The following is a 15,733-nucleotide window of genomic DNA, read 5'->3' on the forward strand; positions in this document are numbered from 1 at the left end:
ACACCGACCTATCGATCATGATCTTGGGGTCTCCCATCCAAGGAATAAGGTGTCGCCCCTGCTCCTGGTACTGAGCCTTCTCATCATCTCGAAACAGCTTGCAGGCATAGCCGAACACCAGCAGCTCCACACGGCTATTCCCACCTCCACCTCCTCCTCCACCTCCTCCGGGGGGCCCGGGGACCGCTCCCCCGCCTGACAACAACATTAGGGGCGGCGGGCCTGCTTCTTCTGCAGTCCGTCGAGAACCTCCGACCCCTCCGTACATCACCGGGGGATGCGGCGAGGAGGAGGACACTCGCAGGAACAACGACCGTCCGAGAAGCGAGTCCCCCAGAAGGCCGGGCCCGCACTAAACTGCCCAGCTCCAGAGCACCACAGTCGCCATCACCCGAAACAAAATGGCGCCTCTTCCGCTTCCGCTGGCACCGCGGAGGCCGGGCTGGCTTCCGGCGGCGGGTAGATGCGCGGTCGGGCTTGGCGCTCGGTGGTGGAAGGGGAGGGCGGCGCGGCGCGGCTCTGCGCTACCGGCGGGACTGCGCGGGGTCCGGGCACCGCGGCCGGCTGCCGGGCGGGGCCTGGGACGCCGCGGGTGCGGCGGAAGCGCGGGGGGAGGGGACGGGGCGGCGGGGGGGGAGGGGATTGGCGCCGCCGCGGTTCGCCTCAGCCGGGACCCGCACACAGCGCTGAATGACAGAGCGGAGGAGGAGGCGGGGATCCGGGTCACCCTGCCGAGGAGTCCCGCAGAAGGAAGCGGGGAGGCGGCGGGGTGCGGGGCCGGGCGGGTGGCTCTCCCGCGGGGCAGAGCGCGGGGTTCGCCGCCGGCCCAGGGTCCCTCAAGGGGAGAGCGGGCCCGAGAGCCAGAGCGCAGAGGGAACAGGCTGTGGCGCTGAGGGAGGTTCCCCCCCCCCCCCCCCGAATGATAAATCAGACTTTTTTTGCTAAAGTTGTGTAATCTGGGCTGAAATTCTCAATAGTTTTTACCTCAGGGTTCTTGCTTTCTTCACTCTTCAAGAAGTACGAAGACACACGTTTTGCGTCTGTTATGATAAAATTTGGTGAGGAAGCAGACCGTGTTTGGCGATTCGCGAGCGGAGTTAATGCACAGCCTTTGTTAGGGGAGATGCTGGATGTCCATGAACGCAGGCAGAGCGCCCGGGGTTCTCCTCTGCCAGCCGCTTACTGGCATCGTTCAACACAGAGGAACGAACTACGTAAAATGGTGTGAGAAAAGCAAGGCAGGAGCACTGGAGAAGAGGCGGGTAGCTTGTGTCAGCGTTTAGAAATACCTGCTACCATGTAAACTTAGTGAAGGAGGAATCTAGGAACTTCCTTGGACACTTTATTTATCTGGAGTTGTTGAAAACAATAGTACATGGGGTTTCCACAGTATCTTTTAAGGTGAACTACAAAATCTGAGTAAACTTTATAATGCTGCTTTTAGATAATTGTGATGCATGTACAGTTCCACCTCCCATTCCATGTCCTAGAAAAGATGGTTAAAAATCTACCAAAGTTAACATCTGTATCCTTTGCAACACATATGTGGAAGTTACCAGTAATTATCTGATACTTCAGAGTTATCAGTGAACAAATCTGCTAAAGGAAGATGCCTCAGATGTATCGTACTGTTATAATGACTGAGTTGTTTTAAGGAAAAGTTCCAAGTGTAACATTCGCCTTTAAGAAATGAAATACAGACCTGGACACCAAGGAGACACGTGGGAACATGCTTGAACATTGTGCAACAATTTCGTACCAGCTAGGAAACGCTTGGAGTAAAGAAAAGAGCAAGAGAATACAATAGAAAGAACTCCCAAGAAAAAAATAAATAGTTTTTGATGGAGTGTATAAAAAAGCCATTGAACATTGGTATGTGGCAAGGATTTTGTTACTTCCATAAGTCTTCTGGTAATGCAAATGATTCAGCAAAAAGGTAGTATGGCACAAAAATGGCTCTGTGCATTTGAAGTGGCGGTGTAATAAAATAACTTAAGACCATTTTAGTGGGATATCAGCATATGAGACAAGGACGCGAACTGTGCATGAGTCAGATAAAGAACAAAGATAAAGAACAAAAATTGAAACCTTATTTACAAAGAATGCAATTACAGAAAGATGAAGGGAGTATTTTAATGATCTCTTTAATGATGAAACGGGTAAAAGTGAACAAATAGCAATATTCCAGCCAGCTGAGCCATTTGTAGAAGAACCAAGAGGCGACCAGAACACCCAGGAACAATAAAGCACCAGGTGTTGATAATGTTCCCACTGAATTATTAAGAACAGGAGGGAATAAGACTTTAAAAACTAATTTGTGTTAGCTTTGTGGTTTGAAAATAGTGTAAAGAAATGGAAAAGGGAAACCATGTGTCTGTTTTTGTGAAAAGGGACATGGTGAAACATGAGGCCGGGGACAGCATCTTGCTGTTTGTTACAGCGTGTGATGTGCTAGGCTATATGGTCACATGAAATTAGCCTGTAAACAGAAGAGAGATTAGGAGAGGTTTCTGGAAGAATAGGACAGCAGCACAACAGTTATTTTCAGATTATTGAGTGCCTGAGGAAAAGAAGTAGAAACATGGACAGACTACATACAGGGATGTTGCCTGTATTTAAGAAAGCATGTCATCGTGCGTTATGAATTTGGGTTGTTCCTTCCATTTTTCCCCACATGTGTAAAAAAGTAAACTTTTCTACTGTACATCATCATTGGGAAAGAAACTTAGTGGTATTCATAACATAGGATATGCTTTTTTACCACGTTTAAAGACACATCCAACTTTAATATCTACTAATAAGAAAAAATACTCAGAAATTACTATAGGTTTCTGCTTCAAAGTCTTTATGTGGTAGGATGCCCATGTTATTTCATTCAGACACTTGATTAGTTCCCACTCTCCTGGCTGTGATGAACAGGCTGTAACAGGAAAAATTTACAAAATTAATCCCTCTCACTTTTCCTATTTTCATTTTGCTATAGCTAGGAAAGCAAGAATAAAGCAGGTAAAAACAAGCCTAGGCCAATACCAGTCTTTTTTTCTCTATGTTAGTGGAAGTGTAGTCATCTCTTGTTTTGCAGTTTAACTTAAAGTGTATAATAACACATTAGTTTCTGGCGCTGAAGTAGGTTTGAAAGAAAAGAGTGTTGTGCTAATTCTAAAGAAAAATACAATTTATGTCACATTTCAGTGATATAAAGGAATTTTCAGCATATGAAAGGAACGCATCAAATGTTATCCCAAGCACACGGGAGATAGGAAATCTGAAGCTCTGGAGTTAGAGACCGTGCAGAAAACAAAGCACAAGATGGGTAAGCAGTTCCGTACAGAAACATGCAGTTATTCAGTAATTAAGAAACTATAATTTGGGAATGGTATTTGGTATAAATTCAAAGAACAGGCTTGTAGTCTTCAATGTTGGTTATAAGGGGACAGAAGTATATATGAAACAGCTACCATAAAGGATTTTGTTGATCAACGTGAGCGCAATGTTTTCTACAGTAAAAATAGAAAGCTTGCATATCGCTATGTTAATCTTGACATTGACACTCTCAGACTTTTGAAGTAGCGTTGTTATTTTTGTAGAAAATACTCTGCTTAAGCTGGAGTCAAGATCTAAGGATATATTGTCTTGGTCATCATTTGTTCATTACGGAACTTGGCATGAACCCGCACTGCTGTCAGACTTCTTTATTCTGTGTCTCGGTGGTGTCTTGTAACGTAAGAGCTGCTGTGTTCTTTGGGGAAGGATGTACAGAACCTGTGAACACTTGAACACTGAAATTGTGTATAATTATTCTCTTAATGAAGATATAGTCTAAATTGTCATGACTTTTTGAGCAGATTTTATTGTTACTTCTGTCACTGCTGTAGCATCCATATATAAACCATACAGTAATTTCAATCTGATTGATTTGGAATCACATTTTAAATACAGAATTGCTGTGTAACAGAAGCTAGGTAAACAATTTATGGATATGTTAATGAGTGCAGTATGTAACTGGCTGCGTTAATGACTGGGTGCAGAGTAATGGTTAAGGATTTCCAGCTCTTTTTAATTATAAGCTTGCTGTAATTCGTAGCTTAGTTGCTCACTTTATATCCAGAGGGTTACTTACCTCTTGTATGAATTGTGTAAAGATGCTATGTACCTCTCTTTTTTTTAAAAAAGGTGAGGTAAAACCCCCTCTCTTCTTTTTAGCACAGTGTTTTTATCTATTGACCACCTTTCTTCTTCTGGCAAGTTACACAGATATACCATGTCTCCTTTGGTAGGTTTTTTTCATTTGTTTTGGGATTTTGTTTGTGTGTGTATTTCACAGCCTGCCAATTTCTATGACTAATTTGTTTCGTTACTGTCTTTAGGCTAGAGGACTCTTTCTTGAGGGTGGTTGTAAGGAGCAAAGATACACACTTAAATCTAAACAGAAGACAATGCACAAATCCCTTCCCTTTGCTTTCTCTTTTCTTTATTCAAAACTGTCTTCACTGTTATAAGGCATTTTACTACTATGTTCTTGAAAAGGGTACATTAAATCTTATGAGTAGCACTAACAATCAATGTTTGGTTTGCTATTGAATTCTCTTATAGCAGTAGCTTTGTTTCTTACAGTTTTCCCCTCCAAAAAAAGTACTTGTGTATGAGACATTTTCAGTTAAAGTGTGCAACAAGTAATTTCTGTTACAGTACAAGAGATTCATAGAAAAAATGAAATAGTCTTAAAATACAATCAGTTTATAATTAATCAAATTCTTTACAGTCAGCTTTCATCATAGATTTGCTTTTGTTGTTACTATGGAAACCCGTGAAACGAGTTCCATAAGGAATAGGTGGTGGTTTTGTTTGCAAAGCATATTATCACCGGATAGTAACTTACATTGTTTTGTTTTTGGAAGTAATGTTCTGTCTTGCAGAAATAGTGAGCAAAATGCACTGCTACTTTGTAGGCAGCACTGATGTGTTTAAGAGCAACCTTCAAAGTTGATAGAGTGCCTATCTTTTGGGAGGGAGGTTTTACATTAAATTCTTTGTGCAACAAAGCAGCCAACCCTGTGTTACAGTCTGGCTAAATGTATTTAATCTCCTCTTAGCCATTAAGAGGAATCCTCACTGCAGAAGAAAAGGTCATAGCTGAGCAGGTTTACTGCCTACAGAAAATAAACTTACCTTTCCTATGAACGGTACCATTTGTCTAATGATGTGATAGCATCCCTAACTAAACCTTGATGGTCATTGATCTGCTGCTAGAGGAGAACCCCACTTGATACACAAAGAAATGCTTTCTGCTTTTTTTTTTTTTTTTGTACATTACATCATTGGGAATATACAGATATCAGAAGATCAAAGCCTGGCCTTGTGTAACTCTGTATTAAAGCCACTGTTATTTATTTGTAATAGTAACATGCTTAAAGAACCAAGACAGATTCATTAGCTTTGATGGATTGTGGGGCCGTGTATATTACTAATAACAACAAGGAAATATAGATTATTAATGGCTGTCATTTTACATGATAAAATTAATGTAGAAGCTAGGGAAAGGCTTACTTGCAAACCTCTTGGCTCTAGCAGTTTGTTTTTTTTGCAAATGAAGCAAATGTTGATCTTCCTCAGCCACCGCTTTTTTGAGACTTCTCTCTCAAATGATGCTAAAGCACTCCTGGCCCTCTGTGTGCTTTAGAGAAATCAATACTGCACTCCTGTGTGGAAATAATTACTGAAGATTTGGGCTGGGTGCACTACTACTTGTTCCTGGAGGAAAAAGGTGGAGTAGCAGCAGTTTGTATTGTTTATTAGCTTCTTCAATGTTCTATGATCTTCTGTTCTACAGAGTTTTTCTTGAAGACTTTCATTTTATTTGCATTTAATTTTTAAATGTTTTGCCAAAGATTGGTAATTCAGGTAACATACAGAAAGTTTTCATAGGTAGGAGACGTCAGAGGAGCTCTTAAGCCTCCCATGGCCTGGGATATACTGGATGGTGATCTTGTTTTGCTTTTAATACTGGTAGTTGAATATTAATAAACTTAGTTTGTGGGTTCCTTGAATTCGTAAGAAGAGACAAAGCAAAGTGTAAAAAGACAAAATAAACCACCAAAGATTATTTCCCCCCTCTTTGTTGGCATACTGTTTGTGAACAGATTGGAGTACACTTTACTATCATTTACTTTTGATTTTTTAGTTGTTGTTTGCCTTACAATTACTTTCTAATTCCTGTGAATGCTCACAAATAGCAATTTCTTAAGTCTATTCATCCATCTTTGCAGTGAGTCATCTGCTTGCTAGACTGCTGTTCATGTCACTGGGGGTTTTGTTGATCCAGAGTGGAAAGCAGAACATTCAGTCAATATTGTAGCCATGAATACAATTACGATTTGCTTATGTTTGATGACAAATTAACTTAAAGTTTGACTAGGTTGAGCTGTAATGTTGATGTCAAATAGAAATCAACATGTCTTCACCTTTGTGTGTGGGTGGAGAGAAGTTGTCTTCTGAAAGGTTTACATTCAGAAATGCTGATGGAGTCTGCCTGGACTGCAAGAACAACTGGTACATGGATAGTTTGCCTAACGAGCCTGTAGGCAGAAATGCTGCTATCAAGCCCTTGATAGTGCATGAAATGGTGTAATTATATGGATTTAGGAGTAAACGTTTGTTTGTGTGAGGTCTTTGATAAGCAACTGCTGTAACTGTGGATTTCATAAATGCTTTTTTATTAGATCTTACTGCAGCAAAATTTGTAAGTCTAAAACATCTGGAAAATTCTTCTTGAAATAGTAATTTCTTTGGGTCAGAATATAACATTAAAAAATGGTAACTTTTGGGTAGACAGCTTACAACTCAAGGCAGACTACAATTGACCTATCAGTTATGTAATAGCTTGTCAGGAGTGTGAAAGCAGTGGTGGATAGACACATTAACCCTGTGCCAGATGGCACAGTGGAACAATATACTGTGTGCTGTTGCATCTTGAAGTGGACTATTGTGCAAAGACCTCCAGCGATCCTGTCTTTTCTAAGGCTTCGTGACTCACAGAGATGCCAAGTAGGAAGCCTGAAGTGCCTTCATATTGATATTGCAAGCTTGAGTAATCAAGTACCATTAATTCTTCCCTCTAAGGCTTCAAGTTTTCTTGGATGAAAAATCCTTAAGTTTCTCTTTCAGTGTTCGATGTTTGGCTTCCGAATGTCTCAGCAATGTCAAGTGTTTCATACTCAACAGCTGCTGCTTTCGGAATGTGCTACACACTGCAGCTTCAGATCAGTCAGTGTGAAGCCATATGTAATTTGCCACTTTCTTGATGTACTTTTTCTCTAGTGCAACTTGCCATCATCCATCGCAAAACTCTTGTCTTTCCCGTTCACAATTTGTCTGGAATCAAGTGGGGAATATGGGAAGCCAGTGGAGCTGTTGTACTTTCATGATTGATCTGCTGGGTATAAAGTTTTAGTGTTCCCACGACGGCAGTGTCTGAGACTTGAATCTAAAATTAAAAAAGAAATGTCAGTGCCACCGTTCATTGAAATGTGCGTGAATACCTTAGCCTTTGCTATATTTGATTGAGACAACATCCATTTCTGAAGGTGGATGACGTTGGAAAAGATACCTGTACTTAAAGGCATGTACTTGGATCCAATGATTTATTTCAAGTACTTAAATCTGAGACATATCAGAGTAAAAAATGGTAATTAAGTGATGAAGGAGACATCCTATATTAGAATGTATTATTCTATAATTTGTTGACTTAGTTTCAAAGTTGTGTGGGTCCTGCTGCCTTCCTTTAATGATATCACTTCCCACAGCTTCTTTCTCTTGTTTTCGGATGCTGCTTTTTGTAATACATAATTCTATGTGCAAGGCTCAGAAAATTATTGCTCTGAGGGGAGAAACCTGAGAAACCAAATCTGGAAGCAAATTGCTCCAAGATCTCTCGATGCTTCATAGAGATGCCTCGCTGCCTAATGCGATGGTTATTGTTTTCTTAGCTTGAAAGACTGAACTGCAGAAAACGTTTCAGTTAATACGGCTTGCATGTACAGGAGAAGCCAAACCAAATGCTCCATAGTGAGTTAATAAAATCTGCTGTGATTAGCAGACACACAGACAAGTCACATTTGCCATCTCCATACTGTGTGTGGTTTTGACATAAAAGGAAAGCACACACGGTGGGGAGACGACGTTGATCAGGATGATAAGCAGAAGTCTCAGCATACAAGCAAGCGAAGACTTGTGATGGTTTTCCTATTTTTGTAGGCATTTTAATATAGGAAAACTTCGAAGACAAAAATCTCAGCCTAGTATCTGCCTCTGTGCAGCCAAAATGGTCTGTGTTTCAGTGCAGCTGCTCAGGTATGTCTGTGTGCCTGTGCTGATCTAGTCGTAGGATGAGACTTTTAGTAATGTCTTCTTAGCTTGCTGTTGTTTGGAATCCTAAATCTTTATTCATTCACATTTTGTATAGGAGTACACTTGTGCTGAAGACATTAAATCATTTCTCAGAATAACTCGATTATACTGGCATTATGGTTCTTGAATAGTCTGATGCATCAAAGAAAAACTTTACAAGCAATAGGTGTGTTAAAGATCACTGTGTTAACTTCTTCAGTAAGCCCAAGGGATTCTACTGCTGCAGACCTGAGGCAGAAAGACTCGATAATTATCATTGTATTGCTTCTGTTCTGATCTGCACCATCTTAGTCATATCTTATTGTGTTAAATAGATGTCAGACTGAAGGAGAGTACACCTAAATGTGCTAACATGAAAAGGAAATGAATGCTGCTCAGCAGTCAGTCATTCCTGAAGTTCTTCCAGTAGAAGTAATTTATGTTCGATACCTTGGTGGCTTCTGTTTAAGAGCATAAGTGTTTGAAATATTGGATCAGACAGCTGGTTCATGTTTCAAAGGAAAATAAAGCAATAACACCATATAGGAGTTTGATATGTCTTGGGAAATAGAATTAATGTCTTAGAGATCTAATTTGTCGCATGAGAAGCAATATTTTGGTGACAGGAACTCATGTTAGGATGGACAGCAATAACATGCAAACTGAAATGAGAATGTTAAGTGGGCATAGAACACACTGTATTGTGAAACTTCTTCATATATTTGTCCTAATGATAAAAGCAAGGCAAAATGCAATCAGCCGCACACAATGATCCCGAAAATCTCAAGTAATGAAGTCCCCTCTGAGGCTCAGGATTGGTATTTCATAGCAAACTTCTTATTTTCCAGGATGCTTTACTGACAGGTTGATTTCTTCAAGATTCACTTACTGCAGTTTCCATAAATTCAATTTCTGGAAGGGGAATTATCTTCAGATAAAAAAATCAGAAAGACATACAATACCCAGCCCAAGGATTTGGCTTAAGCCTTGAGTAACCTGGTCTGACTTCATAGCAACCCTGCTTTGAAGTGGAGGTTGGACTGATGACCTCCTGAGGTCCCTTCTAATCTGAATCATCCTGTGAATGCATATATCTCTTCCACTGACATGTACTCAGTGTGAGGAATACATGATCCCAATAATCTTGGGAGAGGTCTGTCTCTCCTTTAGGGATGCAGGCAGCAATGGATAGTAGGGACTATGCTGCTGTAAAACCAAGATGTGCATTTTATTAATTTTTAAGTTTTCCTCTGTAGCCACCATTCTACTTGTTCTCCAGCATTTTAGCTTGGATTTGCTCTTTATTATCAAGGCTTGTTAAAATAAAAATACGTGTCATGCGGGAAGCTGCCACAGCTGAAAGGTCCTCATTTTCTTCCACCCTTTCTGTGCAGTTTGTTACTCTTTCCCTGTTGCATTTCTTGGGAACTCACGCTTGCCAGCAGAAGAGATGAAAATCTTCAAAAGACTGGTGGTATTTCATTGAGCAAGACAGACAATAACACAGCTACGTGAATCACATTTGTACTCTTCTGCCAAGAAGAGGATCAATGAAAATGTTTTCATTTTAAATAGCATGTATGGGTGTGTACCTGCGTGTACATGAGGGTGTGACTGCCTTGCTAGCAACAGGAGAATGAAGAGCACTTACTTCCTTGAATTCCTGGTCTGCCTCATAATCTGAGAGATTTAAAGGGCCTTGACGAGGAATGCTAGAGGAATGCTGTCAGGGATTACACTGTATTAATAATTGTCTGTGTTTGACTTGTGAAAATTGTTCACTGAACTTCTGTTTGAGTGTGGAGACCAGAGAACAGAGCAGGTTTGACCTAAATGAACATCAGATGAGCTTGATCATCGAACTGAGAGTTAGAGGCACAAACCAGGCACCACACAGAACTAGACGCAAACTTTAAGCAAGATGTGAACATTAAGCTAAAGACTTAGAAAATATTTTCTTTTAAAACACAGAGGCTGACTAAAAAGCTTTGAAGGCCTTTGTGGGAGAACTTTGATGGCAGAGTAGATGTCTCAGACATAAGTTTATATCAGTTTGTGTAAACAGGACATCAGGATTAGAGAAATGAGGACTGGAACACCCCTCCTACAAAGAAAGTCTGAGAGAGTTGGGGTTGTTCAGCCTGGAGAAGAGAATGCTCCCGGGAGAGCTTATTGCGGCCTCGGAGTACTAAAGGGAGCTTGTAAGAAAGATGGGAACAAACTTTTTAGCAGGGCCTGTTGTGACAGGACAAAGGGTAATGGTTTTAAATTAAAAGAGGCTAGATTTAGACTAGATATAAGCAAGACATTTTTTTTTGATTAGCATGGTGAAACACTGGCCCAGGTTGCCCAGAGAGGTGGTCAATGCCCCACCCCTGGAAATATTCAATGTTAGGTTGGACAGGGCTCTGAGCAACCTGATCCAGTTGAAGATGGCAGGAGGGCTGGGCTAGATGGCCTTTAATGGTCCCTTCCAACACAAACAATTCTATGACTCTATGATAATTTCTAGAACTCCTCCAAAGGTAAAATCTGCATTTTGAGCTCAGACACCAGTGAGCTCACGCTGGAAAAAGAACTTAATGCTGCCAGACCTAGCATCTTCTTAGCAAAGCTAAAAGAACCCGAATTTACTGTGCTCAAAAAAGCTACATGATTTAACAGAGATGGAATGGGATCACCTTTGTACTGCAGCAGGGCACAGATACTGCTTGATTTTTCAGTGGTTTATTATCTGGGTGACTCCTGACAACCTGCTGTCTCTAGAAGAGTTGTTTCTGGATCATGCTACATGAATTAATTATTGGCCTAATTGTATCTGCAAAATGTCAGTGTGGTTTTGGAATATATTCTAGGAATGGAGTGCTTTGTTTGCAGTGTCAGCCCTTACAGCTACAAGAAATGTATAGGTGACTCTCTTGTTCCTACCCAGTTACTGCTGGTTTGTTTGGAAAAAGAAACAGTGCTTAGTAAAAGAAACTCAGACTTTCAGCCATGTCAGAAATACTTACTTGGAGCACTTCAGCATTTGTTTTCCTTGTTTTCCATGGGCAGTGTTACTGCAGTAAGAAGCTTGCAAAGGTCTAACACAGTATTTCAGAAATGCGAGAAGCAAATACCATTGTGTTCTCAACTGGACAGATGTCTGCGGAAGTACTTTATCTAAGAAACCACTGTGCAGAGTTTGACCATTAGACAGGATCTGACCACGCAAACCTTTCCCAAATGTGTACTCTGAGCAGGATTATTTAAGGCTGACTTTCTCCTGGGACACTTCCGTCATGGCAGACTAGCAAAGAAACACTTTCTCCCCACAGTAACCCGTTCTTGATGTAACTTCCCCAAAGTTCACTTCTTTATTGGTTTTTATTAGTAATTTTACTAGTATTTTTCAAAGGTTTATGCTCAGAAAAAAATAGGTTTTGTGATCCCAAAGGAAGAATTTTTTTCTATTATGAGTCTTAAAATACAGGCTGCCAGAAATGTAATGCCAGAAATGACTCTACTCTGTGCCTTTCTCGTCTGTGATAATCTGCTCTAACCACTTTTTTGAAGTCTGGTAAATTTATTCTTTCTTTGAGACCTGATCATCTCACAAGACATAGAAAATTATAACCTGTTCACCCCACCTCCAACATCAGTTCCACACTGCATGTGATTCTGGTCTTTCTTTATAAGCAGTTTATTGACAAAAAAAAATATCTTAAAATACATCTTCGCTTTTCTGGTCTTAGTGTTTTTCTGCTATAAATGCAGTACAACCCACTTGTTTCTGTAAGAGCATATCTTACTGAGATGTAATGAAGCCCACTCACAATAAATAAAAATAAAATTCCCAGATGCTTCAGTATATTGAACCAGCAAAGTGTGACTACTTGGTGAGAGACTTCAGTGAGGGGTTTAGTTATTTTCTATGCAATTATTCTGGCATTTTTATCTGATTCCTTCCTTAGGCAAAAATCTGTGATGTTGAGAGAAGACTGAGTACAATGTGAGTGTAACTTCAGATCTGGCCAAAATTCCAAAACAATTTCAAAAAAGTGCTAAATTGTCCTTGTAGCTCTTCTTTAAAGGCTGCTAAAATTTCTCCTGAAAAAATAATTTTCATCTTCGAATCTAACACTATCAAGCTTTCAGTGTTGTGCCTGAAGTTTTCCTCTCCTGCATAAATTTTCAGCCTGAATCTTTGTTACCAGAAAAGCAGTTTAGATAGGGGCATGGGGCATGTTTTGGCAACTTTATTTTACATTACAAATTTTTTGGGGTAGTAATATCCTTAGGTTTTGGAAGAAGCACAACTTAGAATTTGGCAGTGGTATTTGAAAATGGTAACGTTTTGCTGTGAGAGTCATCCATTCTTGCTGTTGGAAGCCTTTGAAAAGCACCATTGGCAAAATTTGTTTAAATATCCTGTGGGCCTCCACCAGGTGCCAGTGCCCCGCTCCAGGCTAAAGGGAAGATCACCTCCATGATACGCCTTTCGGCTGACGTTAAGGAAAGGGCAGTGGAGCTCAGTGATTTCAGAAGGGCTGAACAGCTCAGTAAAGTCCTGTAATTGGAATATATTGCACATTTACATCTGTTACAGAAGAATGTGATGCTGGACAATACTCAGGGCTAACAGCACAAGCTAATGAGAAGATCAATGGCACTGATGCTTTCGTATTTGGTGCAGTGAAGGTAGAAAGAAAAATCTGTATTCCAAGACTGTGGAAAAGGGACTATCCTTTATCATAGTTTCCTATGTGTTCAAAAGTATCATTTAGTTCTCCTATTCTGTTTTTCACGTGCTGTGTGCTCATAAAGTTCTGCTAGTCACAGAATCATAGAAGCATAGAAAGTTTTGGGTTGGAAGGGACCCCTAGAGGTCATCTAGTCCAACCCCCCTGCAGCGAGCAGGTTGCTCAGAGCCCTGTCCGACCTGGTCTTGAATGTTTCCAGGGATGGGGCCTCCACTACCTCTCTGGGCAACCCGTTCCAGTGTTTCACAACCCTCATTGTAAAGAATTTCTTCCTTATATCCAGCCTAAACCTACCCTGTTCTAGTTTAAAACCATTACCCCTCGTCCTGTCAGTGCTGTCTCTACTAAAAAGATTGTCCCCATCTTTCCTATAGGCTCCCTTTAAGTACTGAAATGCTGCAATCAGTCTGGACAGCAGGCTGCAATATTCCTGAGACTTTATTTATGCTTTCTCAGCAAATGGCCTGTTAATTTGAATCTTGAAGACGCTTCTCAAAATTTCACTGTATTTAGTGCAAGGCAGTGCCTCATACTTTTTAAAGTTCACTGGGAAACTGCTCAGTAATTAGCTAAAAATAAAAAGTTTAAACTTTCATATTTATTATCGACATTCCCCATATGAATCAATTACTCAGTTTTAGTAAATGTTCTGCATTTAGCATAGTAATCCCAACCCTTTTTGTTCCTTCCTGTTTCGTGATGTTTGCTTTCTAGCACGATGGCTTTAATTCCCTGCATGGGAAGAAGGAAAACTTGGCTGGATTTCCAGAAAGATGGGAAGCTGTGTACAGTAGCTGCCAACTGTTAACAGATTTTTTTTCTCTCAATGCATTATGTTAGAGAAATGCTGCTGTAATTTAGCAGTACTTTATGTGGGATTATTTACCAAAGAAGTCAGTATTTCTTCATTTTAGCCTTGGTCAAAAAGGCCATTGAAAAGATATGCTTTGCTTTCAGCTTAACAGCAGAAAGCCCCTCAAAAAAGGCCAAAATTGTTTACTAAACTCTATCATTTAAAAAGAATATTCAACATATTGTGCTTTTTTTGGTAACTTTCCACATTACTTCAGATTGCCTAAGTACTTTTCCTCAGCTGCCTTTGCTGAAAGCCTAGGTCTGAAAGGTATTTTGTCAGCTTCGATAGGAGAAGAGTCCAGCTTCAATAGAAGAAGACTTTGGGTATATTGTTTTCTCAAATAATGTCAGAAGAAAGGCAAAAGCCCTCGACAAAATTAAAGATTAGGGTTTTCCTCCCCCGTCTTTCTTTGTTTCACAGGTGAAAGTTATTCAACTTTTATAAGAGCCACAGTTTCTATGTAACAAAGGGTAAAGTTACTGTAGTCTTCAGTATAAAGAAAATACTGCTAGCAGAGTGTTTTTCCTGTATCAAGGAATCAGTTACTACTTAGTTTTCTTTTTAACTGTTTAAAAAAATAAAACCCTTTAGTAGCACCCATTCACCTTTCTAGAATGTGATAGTAACTTTTACTGCAGAAGGAGGAAAGCTATTAAAGAAGCATTTTCTCTGTGTCACAAGGTTAAGTATGTAAGAGCTTGCCATTGTTTTTCTGTTTTGGTGGAGTTTTGAGCAGCCTGCTTGATTTCTGGGCTGTGTAGATACTTTATATGCTGTTCTGTAGCCCTTAGATATCTAGAAATGTCTGAGACCTTTTTCTTCTGAAATCATCGGCTCCTTTTTTAGCTGTGGAAAGTGCTGCTAACTTAGATGGTTAAATTAGTCTGCCTTGACTGCTGGCTAATCACTGCTGCTTAAGAGAGCAGAAAAAGTACTGGTTTGATCCCACTTACCAGTCGCTGGACAATGCTGCTCTTTTAAAAACCTTTTGTGCCATCGGGTCTGTAAGGTAATGGACAGCATTGATCAGGATTACACCAAAAGTTAAAAAAGAAAAACAAACACAAAATACCCAAACCAGAAAAAAAGCAAACAAACAAAAAACAACCCCAAAAACCAACCCAAGAAATTCACAGAAAATGCTAGGAAAGTAACTTAATTTACAGCATTTTACTGTTCGCTTATAGAATCCTGTGTTTCTCTGCACAGATCTGCTAGCTGTTTGGGTAGGACCCAAACAGACACGTCTCCCTGTAATTAGTTACTTTATTCTTTGATGTATTTTCCATTAAATGTAAATTTAAGGACAGAACCAACTGTGTTTTCACAAATTAACATTTGTATAGAAAATGTTTTCATCATTATACTTTAATGCTGCATATTGTAGAGTAAATTTTCTGATTAAAAAGTCTTAAAACATCAGGTAAAACTTGCCAGCTAGGAAGAAGTAGTTTGTTAGCCTGTCATGGCCTCTTCTGATTTTCGATGAATAGAACTGAATTTCATCTGTGTTTCTCCTTAATGTGTTATTTTAGAACTGTCCTGTAATTAAATGCTTGTTCATGTTTGAGCAATATGAAAACCTTAACTGAAAAGGTAGAACCTCTCCCTTGACAATGTGAAGTAATAAGCTTCTCTTGTTGACAAATACTCCTTTTTAAATGCAATATGTGAAAATTATTCTTCCTTGACTTTCTAAAAGCCTCCTTTTTATTGTCAACAAGCTATGGAAGCACAGGCCATTGCACAG

At 40.1% G+C, this 15,733-nt stretch overlaps 1 protein-coding gene across 5 annotated transcripts in view; it reads right to left on the bottom strand.

Moving 5' to 3' along the window:
• The window catches only part of SFSWAP (splicing factor SWAP), a 51,857-nt gene extending 51,454 nt beyond the window's left edge, over window positions 1-403 (bottom strand). For 4 of the 5 annotated variants that reach the window (XR_012765416.1, XM_075434510.1, XM_009932470.2 and 1 more), the window contains exon 1: window positions 9-403. Coding sequence is in view for 3 of the 5 variants with exons in the window: in XM_075434510.1 (XP_075290625.1) it covers window positions 9-268 (260 nt within the window). In the remaining 2 variants the exon portion in view is untranslated. The remainder of the gene's footprint in view (window positions 1-8) is intronic. The other variant, XM_075434508.1, reaches the window with a different exon arrangement.
• Between the last annotated feature and the right edge of the window lie 15,330 nt (window positions 404-15,733).

The sequence above is a fragment of the Opisthocomus hoazin genome, chromosome 13 (genome assembly GCF_030867145.1).
Source record: "Opisthocomus hoazin isolate bOpiHoa1 chromosome 13, bOpiHoa1.hap1, whole genome shotgun sequence".
NCBI lineage: Eukaryota > Metazoa > Chordata > Aves > Opisthocomiformes > Opisthocomidae > Opisthocomus > Opisthocomus hoazin.